The sequence below is a fragment of the Macadamia integrifolia genome, chromosome 7 (assembly GCF_013358625.1).
Source record: "Macadamia integrifolia cultivar HAES 741 chromosome 7, SCU_Mint_v3, whole genome shotgun sequence".
Taxonomy (NCBI): Eukaryota; Viridiplantae; Streptophyta; class Magnoliopsida; order Proteales; family Proteaceae; genus Macadamia; species Macadamia integrifolia.
Window position 1 is genome coordinate 19,240,205 of NC_056563.1, and position 18,334 is coordinate 19,258,538.

At 37.8% G+C, this 18,334-nt stretch overlaps 2 protein-coding genes and 1 pseudogene across 2 annotated transcripts; 2 read left to right on the forward strand and 1 right to left on the reverse strand.

Moving 5' to 3' along the window:
• The first annotated feature begins 3,316 nt into the window (after window positions 1-3,316).
• Window positions 3,317-6,195, forward strand: LOC122084568 (annotated as a pseudogene).
• Window positions 6,196-10,834: 4,639 nt separating this feature from the next.
• On the forward strand, window positions 10,835-13,556 carry LOC122083564 (thylakoidal processing peptidase 1, chloroplastic-like). The gene is made up of 6 exons (XM_042651419.1): window positions 10,835-11,896; window positions 12,003-12,071; window positions 12,183-12,251; window positions 12,371-12,457; window positions 12,574-12,641; window positions 12,842-13,556. Exons 1-6 carry the CDS (start codon window positions 11,159-11,161, stop codon window positions 12,960-12,962), a joined length of 1,152 nt encoding a protein of 383 aa, XP_042507353.1. The 5' UTR covers window positions 10,835-11,158; the 3' UTR covers window positions 12,963-13,556.
• Window positions 13,557-15,395: 1,839 nt separating this feature from the next.
• Window positions 15,396-18,313, reverse strand: LOC122084295 (pentatricopeptide repeat-containing protein At3g50420). Its single transcript, XM_042652419.1, has one exon. The coding sequence runs from the start codon at window positions 18,307-18,309 to the stop codon at window positions 16,132-16,134; it is 2,178 nt and encodes a 725-aa protein (XP_042508353.1). The 5' UTR covers window positions 18,310-18,313; the 3' UTR covers window positions 15,396-16,131.
• Window positions 18,314-18,334: the final 21 nt, after the last annotated feature.

Consider the following 18,334-nt stretch of genomic DNA (forward strand, 5'->3'; position numbering starts at 1 on the left):
GATAATGTTTCTATCGTTTCTGTTTCATAAATGACAGAAACATTTTTCGTTTCTATTTCTGAAAACAAATGAAATGAAACGGTTTTATCAAACTTTTTTTGTTCCATTTTTGCTGTTTCTAAACACAGAAACAACAGAAACGCGTTTCTTGAAACTTTATCAAATGGGCCATTGGTCTCAACTCTTATATATTTAGTGAATTCGCAAAAATACAAAGTACTTATTTTGAAATAAATTTATGGGAAATGTTTTTTAACATTGTGGCAGAAGGAAAAAGACTCCCATCTAGAATCATAAACGCTCTAACCCCTATTATATAAAGTCAATAACCTGTCATGTTGGATCACTTTTATTAATTCTCGGTTCAATGACACCTAGAATCAACTGAACTTCGATCAAATTTGGAATTCTTTGTCTTATCAAAAATAAAAAATAAGGAATCTACACATCTTTGAGTGTAAACCAATTTGTGTCATATCAACCTTGGTTGCTTTCAACCGTTTTGTTGATGAAAGTTAGCATGCACAACACATTCACAATCAGTCGTAAAAGCTTTCTCCCCCACTCAATTTCGGCTGTCCCTACTATTCTATTGGGTCACTAGTCTATCACCATTGATGGGGCCTAGAACACATCTACACACCATGGAGGAAGAGGCTTGATTATCCCCAAGGACACTTCGTCGCAGCAAAATGCAAATGGTATCGAGATTGAAGCCATTCGTGATGAAGTTCTATTGGCCAAGAGCTGACATCTGGATCATATTGCAATCTTCTACGATTGCTATCTGGTTACAACAGCCCTTAATGGACTTCCAACGTCTATAGATTGGGCTACAAGTGCACTTGGCCACACATGTTCTCCAACTTAAGTCTTCATTTCTTTTAGTTTATTTTGTTTTTTTTTTTTTTTGTTTTTATTAAGAGATCAGAACTCTTGTGTTGATTACCTTGCAGCTGGGTCCCCAAACTTTGTCTTTCACCTGTTTGGTGGCTGCGCCAACCTTGTTTTATCTTATATCCCTCTCTGATTTCTGCAAGGAGTTTCGCCTCGACAGATTTTAATTAAATGATCTTCGTTAAAAAAAATATAAAGTCAGTAATACTCCCCACTGTTCCTTTACCCTCTACATAGTACATACCATCCAAACCCCTCAATCGATGGGTGAAAAAAAATTACATCCTAATTTTATTGATGCAAGTCGTATTTTGAGTGCATGGTCGTGGATTAATATTTTCAGTACTAAAAATAAAAATAATAAAGTTGACTACCTTCCCCTTCATAGAAGATAAATTAAGAGTGTCAAACTGAGAGTGTGATTTTCACTATTTAAGACAGTTCATTATTGGTTCCGATCCGAAGGGACCAAATCCTAAAACGGTTACGAGGAGATCCGGTCCTATATAACAAGGGAACGGTCTAGTTCTGGTTCCTTTATGGTTCTTACTCTCATATTTTAAAACACTCAAATAAGTTTATTATCTAAAGGATTAATTCTCAATGGCTTAGTCCTCATTAACATTTGGTAATAACCATTTTTCTTGGTATAAGAGATTTCATATAAAAAGGGTGCGAAAATTAACTAAAACAACATAGGTGATAAGTGATAACCCTTGGTTTTTCTTTGTAATTATTACAACATAATCCTCATAAAAACAATAGCTATTTGTATCAACTAACCCTAAATAAGAAGTTTATGCATTCAAATGGGTCCTCGTAGTTTGGTTCTAGTCAGTTTTTTATTAGGTTTACCATTCAGAACCGGTGCGATGAGCAACGAGTGGCTAGAAGTCCCTTGAATGCGTGTTCAGATGATCTCAGTCATCCAATGCTCATCGCACCTCACCGCTCAGGACCATAATTAGTAAAATACATGTATTATATACGTATAATATGCGCATCTGAACGTTTAATTCAAAAGTTCGTAATTTAGCGTATCAATCCAAAAAAACCGTTTAATATGTGGATTTTAAAGATAATGGTATTATACACGACTAATACTCGTATGATACGTTACATACTCAATAACAATTTTAGATTAAAAAAAAAATGAGATTAACCCAAATGGGCCAAATCCCGATTCCCGACCCATGTCGTTTATCAGGAACCCTAATCAATCAAAACTATAACCCTTCTTCTTCCCTCATCTAAGTAAACCAAAAAAATGAGGAACCCTTACCTTAGTGACCCTTTCTCCATATCCGTTCTCAGCGGCCAACGACCGAGGGCGATAGGTAAGACATCAATACCCCCTGCTCTCATTCTCTTCTCTATTTCTCTTTCCATCGATTGTTGAAAACCCATTCAACCCTTCCTCTTCTCTGTTTCTCTTCCCATTGGTAGTTGAAAATCCAATCGAGGGTGATTGCATTTGCAAATAATTTTCAACGAGAAGCAAGAAATATTCAAAAGAGGTGACTCACATGGACAAAGATGATTAAGGGCGGGATTCTCCAGAAGAGGTTGAAATAAAAACCTTTTTAGGAAATATAGCATACAATCGCCATTTGAATTGGACCAACAATTATTTACAAACATAGTTGCAACTGGACAATGTGAAGAATTAAAAAGAGGGAAATGACACAGGTGTTCTCCTCCCTTTGTTCTTGCAATACTGCATCTGAGAAATCAAAGGAATTGAAGAGAGGAGGTTTTTGAACCTTAAAATTGATCTGTGACTGGGATGAACAGTTGCAAACACTTATTTTCCATCTTCTTGAACATTGTTTTCGTACCAAGAAGAAGAGAACATGTTAAAGTTATGAGACGAGATGAGGTTTGATTCTCCTCTTAGTTCTTTCTACCATATCGTTTTTAGGAGTTAAATTTAATTAATATTAAATGTGAAAATTCAAAGGAATGGAAAATAATTTCAAATTGAAAAATCAGATTGGATTTTAGTATCCATAAAAGCATGGTAGATTAAAATTTAGTTTTAAACAATCATTTTAGTCTCGAATTTTTGCTAATGGATTTTGACAGAGCAACTGTATTAAACACGCACTGTATAATTGCTGTACATGTCTTATTGCACAGAATTTTTTAAAATATTTTATTACCATATGATTTATTTAATTATCATACGTATCCATTCTCGTATTATGTTCCTAAACTTATTAACTATGCTCACGAGAGTGGATGTGAACTCCAACAATAGAAAAGCGAAAAAATGTCATTATGTTATGTTGTGTTAGCTTCTCCCCAAGGCATTTTCGTCAATGCACAAAACGGATATTGAATGAGATGGAAGTGGATGGCTGTTCTGTAATTATCAGATCAGTAAACCAGGCCGGCGTGCTTACTACAAATTGAAAACCCCTCCATTTTTGGGCTTTCGTTCCTCTTTTCAGTCCCTGGGCGCTCTCTTGGAGAGAACCTTGGGAACCCTAGCCCTAGCTTTCGTATCCTTCTTCGTTCCCAATTCTCTATTTCCCCATTTTGGTTTTTGGAATTTCTTTTTTTTTTTTTTTCCAGTTGATCATCATCTCACAATCTTCTAATTAGCTAGTCTTTGACTGTTCAATTCAACCCTTTCGTCTGCGATTAACTTATTTTTGCCGTCGCAATGGCTTCTATTTAGTTCCGGAGTTCCGGTCGTTTAGATCTTCGATCACCAAAACCACTCTGTACCTAATCTTTCTTAGATTATTCAAGATTGCAGTTATGGCGATCAGAATGACTGTTAATTACTCCGGCTATATTGCTCAAAACCTCGCCTCATCCGCCGGAAATAGGGTAGGAAATTGCCGGCTGTTTCATGAGTGCTGTGGAAGATCATTGTTCTTCTTCCCTAATCAGAAGCCTGAAGTTGATTCCGCAGCTGCAACTACTGCGAGGAACTACCGGGTTGATTTCGTGAGATCGAAGGCGAGACACTGGTCAATGCCTTCGGTGTCGATATATAGTTCTTTTGCCGCCGAAACAATCAACGATAACTGTGGGTCTGCTTTTGTTGTGGGCTTGATTTCGATGATGATGTCATCTTCCTGCGTTTCCAGTACGGGGATTTTTGGGATTTCATCCTTGTCAATGCTTGGATTTAAATCATCTTCTTTCTTTCCCTTTTTTCAGGGGACCAAATGGTTAACGTGCAATCATCTTCTTTCAGGGGACCAAATGATATAGATGAAGGTGGAACACATTATTGTAATTACTGTGATGGCGAAGATAATAATGTGGACTCTAAAAATGTATCAAGAGGTTTAAGTAGAAACTCTGTAGAAAGTAGCAGGGGACCAAATGGTTAGTGAACGAATTCTTGTTCTGAGGATGCTAAGGCTGTGGTTACAGCTTTGACTGTTTCGTTTTTGTTCCGGTCTTCCTTGGCGGAACCAAGATCAATTCCTTCACGTTCCATGTATCCAACTCTTAATGTTGGGGACAGAATTTTAGCTGAGAAGGTAACAAACCACTTCCATTCTGCAATTTTCACAATAACAAAAATCATTTCTAAAATCTCAATAAGTTTTATTCCTTGGCGGAACCAAGATCAATTCCTTCGACTATTAAATTGCAGGTTTCATATTTGTTCAGAAAGCCTGATATTGCAGACATCGTGATCTTCAAGGTTCCTCCTATCCTTCAGGTACGTTTTAACTTCATCATGCTATACTGTAGGTACTGGGTACTTTTATTGATCATTGATATATCTAAATTACATGTTAATTAATGTTTTCTACAGGAAAATGGTTTCAGATCAGGCGATGAGTTCATCAAAAGAATTGTAGCCAAGGAAGGAGACTTTGTCGAGGTGAGCTTTCTTTCCCAGTGCCCCCCACCCTAAAAAAAAATTTGATACATTGGTGACTTGGTGGTTTTTTTACAATTCCAGATTACAAATTGATGCTTGATGATGATGATGGCATAATATGCTCATTATCCTCTGACAGGTCCGTGATGGAAAATTGGTGGTCAATGGTTTCGTCCAAGATGAAGATTTCGTATTAGAACCACTCGCATATGAAATGGACTCAATGGTAATATTTCTTTCTAATTCTGATTAAAGTTTTCCATTACTTTTAGACATAACTGGATGAACAAGGGTCTGATAATTTTGTTCATGCAGCTTGTTCCTGAAGGTTATGTGTTTGTGATGGGTGACAATCGCAACAACAGCTTTGATTCTCATCATTGGTAAGTTTTTGGATGCCAAAATATGTATAAATCAGTTTGAATTTTATGTCTTATTATAATAAAATTAAATCCATCCATGCTTAGCTTTACCTTGTGTCTTTATGAGTCATCATCCAAACACCTCTTTGTATTAGTTCGAATTTCCATTTTTATGGATTAGTTCTAACTTTCATTTTTATGTTACTATGTATTTTCAGGGGTCCTCTTCCTATCAAAAACATTGTGGGTAGATCGATGTTTCGCTACTGGCCACCTCCAAATATGTCCAACACTACTATTTATGGAAAGCCTGCGGAGCAGAATGCTGTGGCAGTTTCTTGAGTCATGAACCTTTTTCTTCTGTTATGGTGGAAGGATTTTGCTGCCCTGCAACTGCAAATGCTTAGGGAGAGTTTGCAAATCACTAAACCCAAATATGAGACAGCAATTCTTTTGGAGCGCTGTACAGATTTGTTCTCTATTGTTTGTGCTTCATGACTTGGGTTACGCTTTTGATGCCGTGTGTTGTCATCATCTCCATTTGTACTCCTGGTCCATGTCATTTGAGACAATTTCATCCTTTGGGGGGGGGGGGTGTCCAGATTCCAGAATGAATTCTACAGGCCACGAGTAAAAGTAGAGAACTGAGTTTTCATGGTGGTTGAACCCTACACAACTGGTGTAGGAAAACTTTCAATATTAAAGTCATCTTATTCTGATTTTACAGAATTTTACTGCTACATTTTAAAGATATAATTCTTTACAAAAAAAAAAAAAAGATATAATTGTGGTGGATGAAAGTTATCTTCTTTGGGAAGTTACATAATTTGTAAAGGGGGCAAGAGGCCCCTCCCCAGGGAGGGAGTGGGTGTTGACCCAAAATTTTTGGTGTCATTTATATTGGGGTAATTTTGTACTTTTAGGGATTATGGTTTCTCTATGTAATGAACCAGTCGAGATGATAGTGTTAAGGTTTTTTGTAATTTCTTCATTGAAACGGTGGAAATTCTGGTTATCATCAGCTGTGGATGTAGTCCATCTTAGGTGAACCACATAAATTTATGTATTGTGTGTTTGATTTTCTTTTGTTTTTCTTTTGTGAACCATTGTTCCGATATGTGTTGTTAATTCTTAACATGGCTGTGTTAACACCATTTATATGAAGAGAAAGAGAGGGAACTAAAGGAGGGAGGGAGGGAAGAAAAACCATAGATCTGACTGTTTAAAATGTACAGAGTGAGCAGCAAGGCCATCAAAACAGTCATCAAAAATGGGTAACACAAGCCATGAAATGAAGTCCATCTTGCGAGGAAGGATGGACATTATAATGAGAAATTATCAGCTTCAATCAGCCAGCACATTTAAATATCCACAAGCCAAAGCAATAAGGAGAGGAAGCCAGACTGAATCATGTCCTAGTTAACTGGTCATATTTGTGTCAATCTATGACAACTCAACTTAGGTTTGGAGTTTGTACCATTACGGTACTTTTAATAGGTTTTGTGCCATTACTATTTATGTTGCTGCACCATATCAAATTGAGTAATAGATTTTTGCTGCCAATGCATTTTTTTGTTGTGATTTGATACTGTTTTTCTTCCAAGTAGCCTAATTGGCCTAACAATCACTTTTTTCCCCCAGAGTCTAATAGATCCATATTGAAGGCAATATGATCTAAGGAAACACATCTGCTAATTCGTATTAAAATCGGCACTGATTGATTCAGACGATTCGCATTGACGCCAGTTGATTTCTTTCTGGCTGATTCTGACCAATTTGTATCAATTCGATTACCAATTCCGTATTTGAGTCTGGAGCACGATTAGCAAAAACACATTTAAAACCTTGAACTTCATTTTAAACGCATTTCATTTTTTACTGTTTAAAACATATTTTGCTGTTTGTTTTTCAAATATGCACGAAATAAAAAAGTTGGTAAACAACAAGCATTTCGGTTATAAACACAGTTTCAGTTTTTTGGCATTTTTTAAGACTTAACTTGTTGAACATAATGTTTACTCAATTAACCAAATCTCTCTCTCCCAAAGTTTAATAGATCTGATTCTTTCGCCAACTCAAAGCCAGCTGAATGGCCTATATTTCTCATGATAATACACCTTCAACTCAATTTCAATGCACAAACCTAGAAATTGAGCTAGAAATTAATGTATTTGCTGAAAAGTATTTCTAAAGTAATGACTCCCAACTCCAACTGAACATGCATCACTCCAAAATTATGTTGACAACAACGAACAACATCATAATCAAGCCACATTGCTCAATAAGACCCCTACCGTCCGTTTCCTTTCTTTTGTTGTTCTCGTTTTTGCGAACCATGGTTTGGACTCACCAAAGCATAGGTTAAACAGTGCATTGCCATTGCATCCAACTTGGGAAGGATGACAATTTAGAATTTTTTTTGGTGAATTTTATTTTATTTTTGTTACCCTTTTGACGATGAGAAGTTTCAACGTGCCTACCAATCGATCATGGAAGTTGACCAATAAAATTAGAAGAGGATTTGATTGTCCACCTTATATATCCACTATGTGGAGGCGAAAAGTTAGAAGTTATCACCACTAGGCTACCAATGGGGTTGGTAGCCTAGTGCTGAAAATGCTCTCAATCCATCACCGCTCGAGTCGACTGATTGTGGGTTCAAGTTTTGACATACCCCACTATCACCCATTGATCTTGTAGAAGCACTGCTTGCCGTACAAGGGCTTGCCCTGGGGGTTATGATCACTACCACGGAACACCCTTTTTTCATTATTAAAAGAAGACAGACATTCCAATTGTTATCAGAGGAAATAGATTGAACGGTGGAGATTAGTGAGTCGCTGAGATGCTACTTTTCTTTATACATCACATTATATAATAATCCATGCATCCTCAATCATTCCAATTAATTAATCACATACTGAGACCTACTTTTCTTTATACTTCACATTATATAATAATCCATGCATCCTCAGTTATTCCAATAAATTAATTACATACTGAGACGGAGGGTCGGTATGGATTGGATGAGGAAGGTCCATCCGTCATCTGCATTAATGTTGGGCGTATGCACTTATGTCACTCTCTCTCTCTCTCTCGTCATGGGCATTCTTCTCTTTATCACTTCATTTAAAAAGACAAAGGGTGCTTATATTCCATAACTATAATAAAATGGGATTTGCTCTCAGCCGTTTGATTCATCCTCTTCGGTTTGACCATTGATTAATTTATCTTTAGAGTTTTGACCATCTCATAAAACATCATATCATACAATGAGATTGCGATAAATTGTTATGTTAGTCTTCTCAAAGATTAATCGGAGTACACGTAAACTGATGGAAACATTTTAATTAAAATAAAAAATCAAAAATAAAAAATCCACAGAGGTTGAAGTCAGTCCAGTTCTCATATCTTAAATGTGATCGAAACATTTTAACTTTTAACCATGTGCTTCAATTCTAATGCAATTGGCTCAGTCTTATTGACCAAAACGTCTTTTGAACGAGGAGACAGGCTTACGTTTCATTGTTTACTTAATGGGGGACAGAAAGTTACTAAAAGTCTTCTGGGCCCCAGGATCTCCCACCTGCTATTCCATCCCTATTATCCATATCTATAGTGTGGTCAGTGTTGTGGTGGGGTTCAAATACGTATCGAACGGTTGGGTGATCAGTGCCAACTGTTCAATATTTGTTGGATACATTAGGGCACTAAAAAGGATCCTGGTCCCACCCTAAGGTCTTTCCAGCCATCGATTACGCTGGAGGAGGTTGAAGGGTTGGAGAAGATGTTGAACCTAAAATAACCCCACGTGAGTCAAAGTCAATCAAACCAAGAAAAGGTAAAACATGAATGCCCATGGTCTGCTATGGTATTTATTTCCACAATGCAGTGGTGCCTTCGGCTATTCTCCACTGGGACTGGGACTGGGACTGGGACTGGTTGGACGGCCACTTTGAAATGACAAAAGTACCCTTATCAGTTAAACGTTACGTCATTTGTTTTTTTATTGCTTTATGCCTTCCTCGACAAGCATATATCAATTTTTACGTGACCTTAAACATTTTTCCATCAATTTAATTTTCTTAGTAACAGTTTGTCACTTCCAATCTATTTTTCTCTAATTCAATCAAAAGCATATGGCACAATAGTTAAGTTGAACTATTGCAATATGTTGATCACAATTTCAAAACTTAAGAACAACCTCTTCTGTGAAGCAGGGGGAAAAGATGCATACATTTGCTCCTCCTAGACCCAGTATCAAGATCCTTGTGCATTGAGTTTTTTTTTTTTTTTGCTGAAAGTTGGCCCTCATATATTGCTTCCCCCAAAAAAATGGGAAAATAATTTATTTATTTTGTGACAATATTTTCTAATTTATGAACCCTAAAATACTATTCCAATTTATTTTCTGATGTTGCATGTAAATAAAAATCAAACAGATTAATCTTATAATTTTCATACATTTTGAAAAGTCATTTAATTCCTTTTTTTACTTACTAAAATAGTACAAAAAAATTTCATCTTTTTCATTATTTTTTTTTTTTTGGTTCATAAGTAAATGTTTTCAATTGTAGGATGGCTCATGTGTTAATTATATATGTATTACCCCTCGAGTGAATTCATGAAAACTCTCAATTTGCTTTCACAAGCTTAAATGATTTTTATTTTGAGCAAGTGTTTATGAGGAAGAATATTTACAAGGTGTATCAATTTTGAAGGATCCAAGTTTTGATTGAGTATGCTAAAAAAATAATTAACATCCATCTTAAAACAACAATCTCTTTATTGCTCTATTCCACTATTTTGATTACTCATAAAAACTTTTGAATATCAGTAGCTATATATAGCACCAAAGAATAGTGAAAATCTAGAGAATGTTGCTTATCATGGATGATACTTTGGGTTTTGCTAGCATAAACATCCTCCAGTAAGCATGATCATTTGGGGTGGGGGGACCTATGGTAAAAAAGATTTTAATAAAAATATAAATAAGTGAAAATGAGATACACACATTGCTGGGAGTATATACCTCTCTTTCTCTCTCATCAATTGTCTTAACGTGGGACATACCAATAGAAATGGATAGCATTTACATTGCTCTCTCAATAAGTAAAGAAGAAAATGTGACAAACTATAGATTTGTCATAATAAAAGATGACAAATCTTTATTAGGTCAAGTTATAAGAGAAGAATTTTCGTTATTTATTTGTGGAAGTCCATAATAAAAGATTTTATTATTATTATTTTTTTGGGTAAATACCGAAAGGTGTTTATGGCGATACATTTGTCACTTATTTTTTTGCCAGAAAAAGAAAGAAAGAGATAATGAATTGACAAAATACTAAAGAAATATTTTGAAATAATTTTATTAAGGCCAATAGCATTTCTAGTGAATGATTTTTTCTTTTTTTTTTGGGTAGAATTTCTAGTGAATGATCAGTGGATTATTCTTTTGGGTACTAAAGATAAAAATAAAAAGGCTGACGACTTTGCCTTCATACATGTTAAACGGGTCCTAGCAGTTTCGGTTCTAACCGATTCTTTATTGGGCTTTCGAGTCTGGACCAATTTTGAAACCTCGAAGCGCACATTCAATGGAGAGGGTGGCAGTTCGGTAAATATCAGCGGAACCGATGGCATATCAGTAAACCAGGCCGGCGTGCTGACTACAAATTCGATACCCTCCATATTTTTCGTTCTTGTTATTTCTGTTGGCCATTCGTTCCTTCTCTTCCCCTGGGCGCTCTCTTGGAGAGAAGCTCTGGTCCGAACTCTAGCTCTGGCATTCATTATCCTTCTTCGTTACCAATTCTCTATTTCCCCATTTTGGTTCTTGGAAATTCTTTTTTTCCCGTTGATCATCATCTTCCGATCTTCTAATTAGCTTTTCTTTGACGCTTCAATTCAACCCTTTCGTCTCCGATTAACTTATTTTTTCCGTCGCAATGGCTTTTCTTTAATTCCGGGGTTCCGGTCGTTTAGATCTTCGATCACAAAAACCACTCTGTACCTAATCTTTCTTAGATTACTCAAGATTGCAGTTATGGCGATCAGAATGACTGTCAATTACTCCGGCTATATTGCTCAAAACCTTGCCTCATCCGCCGGAAATAGGGTAGGAAATTGCCGGCTGGTTCATGAGTGCGGTGGACTATCACTGTTCTTATTCCTCAATCAGAAGCCTGAAGTTGATTCCACCGCTGCTACTACTGCGAGGAACTACCGGGCTGATTTCGTGAGATCAAAGGCTAGAAGCTGGTCAAAGCCTTCGGTGTCGACGAATTGTTCTTTTGCCGGCGAAAAAATCAACGATAACTGTGGTTCTGCTTTTGTTGTGGGCCTGATTTCGATGATGAAGTCGTCCGCCTGCGTTTCCAGTACGGGGATTTTTGGGATTTCATCCTCGTCAATGCTTGGATTTAAATCATCTTCCTTCTTCCCCTTTTTGCGGGGGACCAAATGGTTACCCTGCAACGAATTCTTTCAGGGTCCTTCCACAAATGACATAGATGAAGGTGGAACACATTATTGTGAATCCTGTGATGGTGAAGATAATAATGTGGACTCTATAAATGTCTCAAGAGGTTTAAGTAGAAACTCTGTAGAAAGTAGCAGGTGGCTTTCTCGGTTGGTGAATTCTTGTTCTGAGGATGCTAAGGCTGTGATTACAGCTTTGACTGTTTCATTTTTGTTCCGGTCTTCCTTGGCAGAACCAAGATCAATTCCATCACGTTCCATGTATCCAACTCTTAATGTTGGGGACAGAATTTTAGCTGAGAAGGTAATAAACCACTTCCATTCAGCAATTTTCACAATAACAAAAATCCTTTCTAAATCTGAATAATTTCTTGAAGCTAATCATTTTCCTTCTACTATTAACATTGCAGGTTTCATATTTGTTCAGAAAGCCTGATATTGCAGACATTGTGATCTTCAAGGCTCCTCCTATCCTTGAGGTACGTTTGAACTTCATTAATGTCATACTGTAGGAACTGGGCACTAGTATTGATCATTTATATATTTGAGCTGGCCATTCTAAATTACATATTAATTAATGTTTTCTACAGGAAAATGGCTTCAGTTCAGGAGATGAGTTCATCAAAAGAATTGTAGCCAAGGAAGGGGACTTTGTTGAGGTGAGCTTTCTCACCCACATTGGTGACTTGACTTGGTGGTTTATTTACAACTCTAGATTACAATTGTTGCTTGATGATGATGATGATGATCACATAACATGTTCATTATCCTCCGACAGGTCTGTGATGGAAAATTGGTGGTCAATGGTGTTGTCCAAGATGAAGATTTTGTACTAGAACCACTCGCATATAAAATGGACCCAGTGGTACTATTTCTTTCTTTCTAATTTTGATTATAAGTTTCTCCTTCTTGATATTCCACTACTTAAAAATATTACTGGATGAACATGGTACTGATAATTCATATCTTCTGTTCATGCAGCTCGTTCCTGAAGGTTATGTATTTGTGATGGGTGACAATCGCAACAACAGCTTTGATTCTCATCATTGGTAAGTTTTTGGATGCAAAAAGGATCTATAAATCAACTATTTGAAAAGTAGTCTTATTAGGATAAAGTGCAATCCATCCATGCTTTACAGTGTTTCTGCATAAGGCATCATCTAAGTACCTTTCTTTGGATTAGATTGTGGCTAGCCGATGAAGGATTTTTCATCAGTTTCTGAATTGGTATGTTGCTATTTAATTTCAGGGGTCCTCTTCCTATCAAAAACATTGTGGGTAGATCGATGTTTCGCTACTGGCCGCCTCCAAAAATGGCCGACACTATTTATGGAGCTCCTGCGGAGCAGAATGCTGTGGCAGTTTCTTAAGTCATGAACCTTTTCTTCTGTTATGGTGGAAGGATTTTTCAGCCCGGCAATTGCTTAGGGGGAGTGTTTGCAATCACTTCGTCCTAAAATGACACAGCCATTCTTTTGGAGCTGTACAGCTTTGGTGTTCTCTACTGTTTTGTGCTTCATGAACTGGGTTACGCTTTTGATGCTATGTGTGTTACCATCTCCATTTGTATTCCAAGTCTATGTGGTTGGAGACATCTTTTCATGTTGGCCAAAGGAGGTCCAGAATGAATTCTACAGACCACAAGTGAAAAAGATGGTTGGGCAGTCTTCTTGTTCTGATTTTACAAAGTTTACTTCTAGCTTTTGAAGATATAATTGTGGTGGATCAAGTTATATTCTTTGGGAAGTTATATAATTGTGATGGATCTTTTAGATCCTTAAGATTGGGCTATCCGGAATAAAATTCTCCTATTGAAATCAGCTGGGATTGGTCTGAAAGTGATCAGAATCGATGGGAATCAGTTGGATCAATCAACCTGTTAATTTATTTATTTATTTTTTTCTACCACAAATGTAAGGGAATATTCACAGTGAAAGCTATTTTCTGTTTTCCTTTTCTCTAAATGGTGAGCTTCACTCGAGGCATCCATATCCAACCTTGTTCAAGACACCAAGAATGACATCCTGTCTGACTGGTTTTTGTTAAACATGTTTGATTGGGTGACTGTTGGGATAAGGCTTTGTTGTTGTTGTTGTTTGATTGGGTGACTGTTGGGATAAGGCTTTGTAAGTAATGTTATTATTTTCTATCACAAATGTAAGGGAATATACCATGAAGTTTAAATCCTTGTTTAAGAAAGACAAAACTTCAGCCTTAGCTTCGCAACATGATGAATGTAGGAAATGATAACAGATAGATGGTTATAGAGACTACTACAACATAGACTAATCAAAATAATTAAATCACTCATTGGCTGGATGAGAGTGGAGGCTCCACTTGAAGTGCAATTGAACTCGAACTGCAATTCACCTTTGCAACTTGTATTAAAGAATCTCAAAGTGCGGTCCTGCCACTAGTCATTATCCTTGAGATTTTATTCACCCGTTATAGTGCAAAGGATTCTTGTGAATCATCCTCAAGATGATATAGTCCCAAGAAGGCACCCTCTAGTTGCACTCAATAGTTGGGCTCCCTCAGTGTCCTAGGGTTGTGCTCAACAACACAATTCAAGGGACCTTTTTTTTTTTACACATTGAACCTAATTGCAAGGATTTTCTATCACATAGGTTGGGTTTCCATTATATGATTTATGTCATTGACCTCAAGGTCATTTGTTTTAGGTGTATGTGTCTTCTTTGTCCCTTATATGCATTGTTTTTTGCCTTACAAATAACAGCTTGGTTATCACAATGTAGTGATATAAGAGGCAGCAGCTTATGCCACAATGGGATATCTGCCACCAAGTTGTTTAGCAATTTAGTTTCTGTTAGTACAAGATCTCGTCTTTGTCTTCATCAAGAACTTGCACAACACAGATTAGACTGACCAGGAAAGAACTCCGGGAAGAAGACTCCGATGCCTAAATCAGACCTTGATAAAACCAGAATTACAGCTCTCAATCTTTCTGAGTTCTAAAAGTCCTTACCTTACCAGTCTGCTTTCCGCCCTTTATATAATGATTTCCTTCCTTGTTTTGATTGGACAACGCATCCTCTTGAGGGGTGATGTGGACTTCCTGCTCCTTGATGGATTTGTCCCCACTTGCTACTGACCTGGCCAACTTTGTAACCGTCAACTTGACCACGGTTTACTCTTGACTTAGGTTTAGTTAAATAACTGCCTGGCCCTTGTATGGTCAGCTTAAGGAGCGTGGTTAAGTCCAGAGGTAGTGAGCATAGTAAGTGCCTAGTCCATGTTGACGTCAAGTCTAGTAGCACCGAATCACCGATCACCATGGTCAGGTCTAGTAACACCGACCATAAAGCCTGTTTTGATTCTAAATGACCAATCAATTGCCTGCCGTTATATATGATATACCATATTCTAAACCTGGTATTCTCTAAAGCTACAAATTCTGCCTCCATGACAGAATTTGCACAAGTTTGTTTAACCGATTGCTATCACCTAGTGTGAATATATATTTGTCTCCACAGATTCCTTTGTGTCATCCAATTGGCACTGTAAGACTCTTAGAAGTACTCTTAAAACTTCTGGGCCACCAAAATAGTGTAATCCATTCTCTTTGTGCCCTTCAAGTACCTCAATAGGCTTATCAAAACGTTTCATTGCTCTGTACCTGGGTTTTGAGTATGTTAGCTCAATTTTTGGTTATGATGATCTTTATATTCCATGAATCACATCAGCCTCTCTCATGTCTTTTGTATCAAACTTAGAGATTAAGAACCTCTTTGTTGACTCAACAATCTCAAGGTTTATTAACCATAATTAACATATCATTAATATATAAAACAATGAATGCACCTTTGTCATTAATAAATTTACTAAATACACATATATGAATCATTGATAGAATCTTAAATTTATTTTAATATTTTTAAAATACAACTGGGTAAAAGGAGATTGCCTCAAGTTTGAAATGGAGCAGGAATGAGGTTTTAGAGGAGGTGCACAGATCAATTTTGCAGGGCTGGACCCAAAGCGATTTGGATTTGAGTTGAATGGTGATAGTAGTTTCTTCCAGGGAGATGAAGACAGAGCATGGGGCTTCAGAGATGTTGGGATATTGTCCTTCAATCTCAGGACAAGAGGAAATTTGAGCTCTAGTGGAGGTTCTGCTCAATGGCAAAGGATATTTGATATAGAGACAGATACAGAAGTGATGAAGTGGAACCTGAGAAATATTTTCAGCAGAGGCTATTTCTATATTGTGTATTCCTCAGAGTGGGATTGGGGAACATTGTGGCCCTACTCCTTTGTCACCTGGATATTTCGTTATCAGGCAAAAAGTATGGTGAGATGCCTGTGTGAATGTGATTCACTGAAGTTTTGGTAGCTCATATGATAACAGCAGGCCACTGTCGTCAGTGACTGTACCTCGTGACCATTGTTTAATTAGTTCTCAGTTTCTTTTGTACATGAATTCACAGATTCTGTGTTCAGTTTCCACTGGACTTAGCCTCCCCATTATGGGACAACCCTGGTCACAAGTGTATTGGAAGACCAAGAACTTCCAAAGTTTCACTGTATTTCATATATTAGAGGAGAAAAGGAAGCCCCTCTGACTTCTCCCATAACTGTTGTATGCAGCCTACAGCAAATTTCATGTGTTTCCCATCTTGCCATGTTTCTGTGTAGTCTATACAATTCGGCTCGGGCTTCATCAACATGTGGGTGGGATTGATCACCGGAAGAGAAAGCATGAATGATGTCTCTGATCTCGATCCAGCTTAGCCCGGGATCCTTTTCCAACATCAATCTTCTAATTTTTTTCCTTATCTCTGCAACAGCATCCCATCTCCCCACAGCAGCATAGAGATTCGAAAGCAAGATATGTGTTGCACTATCTTCTGGCTCTGTTCTTAAAACTTCCCCTGCAGCATAGACTCCTATTCTCAAGTTTTTGTACATAACACTGCAGCTCAGCAAAATTCTCCACAACTCTGGATAACTGTCACTAAGAGCTGATTTTAGGATCAATTCCTTTGCCTCCTGTAATGACCCTGCTCGACTTAACAGGCTTACCATGCAAGAGTAATGCTTAGGACCTGGTTCCAAGCTGTTTTCCTTCATGTAGTTCCAGAAGAACTTCCCTTCTGTGACTAGGCCGCAATGGCTGCATGTGGAGAGCAGAGAAACAAAGGTTACTTCATCGGGTCTTAGACCTTGTTTTACTATCTCATCAAAGAGCTTGAAAGCCTCCTCTGCTTTTCCGTGGTGGCTATATCCTCCAAGCATTGAATTCCAGCATTTTAAATCAGGGTATGAACTACTGGAGAATACTAACTGAGCAGCTATAAGGTTACCATTTTTCGCGTACATATCAACCAGGCTTCCACATACAAAGATGTCCGCATGATATCCTGCTTTTACCACCTGAGTGTGAAACATCTCACCTTGTTTCAGAGTTGCAAGATCTGCACATGAACTCAAAGCACTGCTTAGGGCAAAGCTATCAGCCTTATGGCCTTCCTGCTGCATGTAGTAGAAGTACTTGAGTGCAGTTTCACCATCTCCCATTTTAGAATGACCTGTGATCATCTCCGTCCAGACAATATCATCTTTCCCTGGAACTAAACTGAATAACTTATTAGCAGAATCCATCTCACAATTCTTGAGATACATGAAAACTAGAGTACTTCCTACAAAAACACTTTGCTGAAATCCTGCTTTCTCAACTTGCGCGTGGAGGGGTTTCCCATAATCTGAAGCCGGTAGTGTTCCAGAGGCTGAGATGACGGCTGCAAATGTGTACTCATCTGGCCTTTCAACAGATGTTCTCAATAATTGGATGAACATGTCCATGGCCTTATCTCCAACTCCTCTCTCTGAATACCCAGTTATCATTGAATTCCAAGAAACAAGGTCTGGGTTCTTGATGTTTTTGAAGACATACAATGCAGTCCCCGTTTCACCACAATTAGAGTACATGTCAAGCAGGGCATTCTGCAAAGGCACGTCAGCTGGTGAATCGGATTTAATCACATGGGCATGGATGACTTTCCCACTTCTACAATCTCTTATTCTGCTACAAGCATTCAGAACCATCGAATATGTAAAGTGGGTAGGTATTGAACCATCCCTAACCATGCTTCCAAAAAGTTGGAGACCTTCCAAAATTTTCTGGTTCTTAAAATTTCCAAAAATTATAGAGTTCCAAGCAATAGCATCTCTATCAACGATATAGCTGAAGACCTGGTTTGCAGCCTCCAAATCGCCGCAATTTGAGTACATCCCTAGCAGGGAGGTCTGAACACAGACACCATTGAAGAAGCCATATCTCACAACTTGGGAGTGCATAGCAGAGCCTAGGGAATGCTCCTCGAGGGAAGAAGATGCTTGAATTAAGCTCGAGAAGGTCAAACTATTTGGCGTAAAACCTTCGTTTATCATTAAAGGAAGCAGTTGGAAGGCTGAAAGGGCATGATGGGGAAGTCGAGAGTAGGCCGATATGAGGGCGTTGAATGATACAATGTTTCTTTGAGGCATTCTGTCGAACATCCGTTGGGAGTCCTGGAGAGAGCCACATTTTGCATATATGGAGAGAAGGTTGTTGCTCAGGAAAGGCGATGCCGACGGTCCCGTGAATATGGCAGAGACAAGAAGTATGTGAGCGTGTAGTTGACGGGCTAACCTTATTGAGGTGGTGGAGCTCCATTTTTGAACGATTGCTGCCAAGAACGAAGTTTCATGTTTCATTTATATGCCGCGTACGCCATACACG

What these genes read in the sequence shown, in the direction of transcription:
- LOC122083564 (XM_042651419.1), top strand. Translation starts at nt 11,159, where the DNA reads ATGGCGATCAGAATGACTGTCAATTACTCCGGCTATATTGCTCAAAAC. An exon ending in CATATAAAATGGACCCAGTG is followed by an intron (nt 12,458 to 12,573) that starts GTACTATTTCTT and finishes CTGTTCATGCAG; the next exon opens with CTCGTTCCTGAAGGTTATGT. An exon ending in AGCTTTGATTCTCATCATTG is followed by an intron (nt 12,642 to 12,841) that starts GTAAGTTTTTGG and finishes ATTTAATTTCAG; the next exon opens with GGGTCCTCTTCCTATCAAAA.
- LOC122084295 (XM_042652419.1), bottom strand. Translation starts at nt 18,309, where the DNA reads ATGAAACATGAAACTTCGTTCTTGGCAGCAATCGTTCAAAAATGGAGC.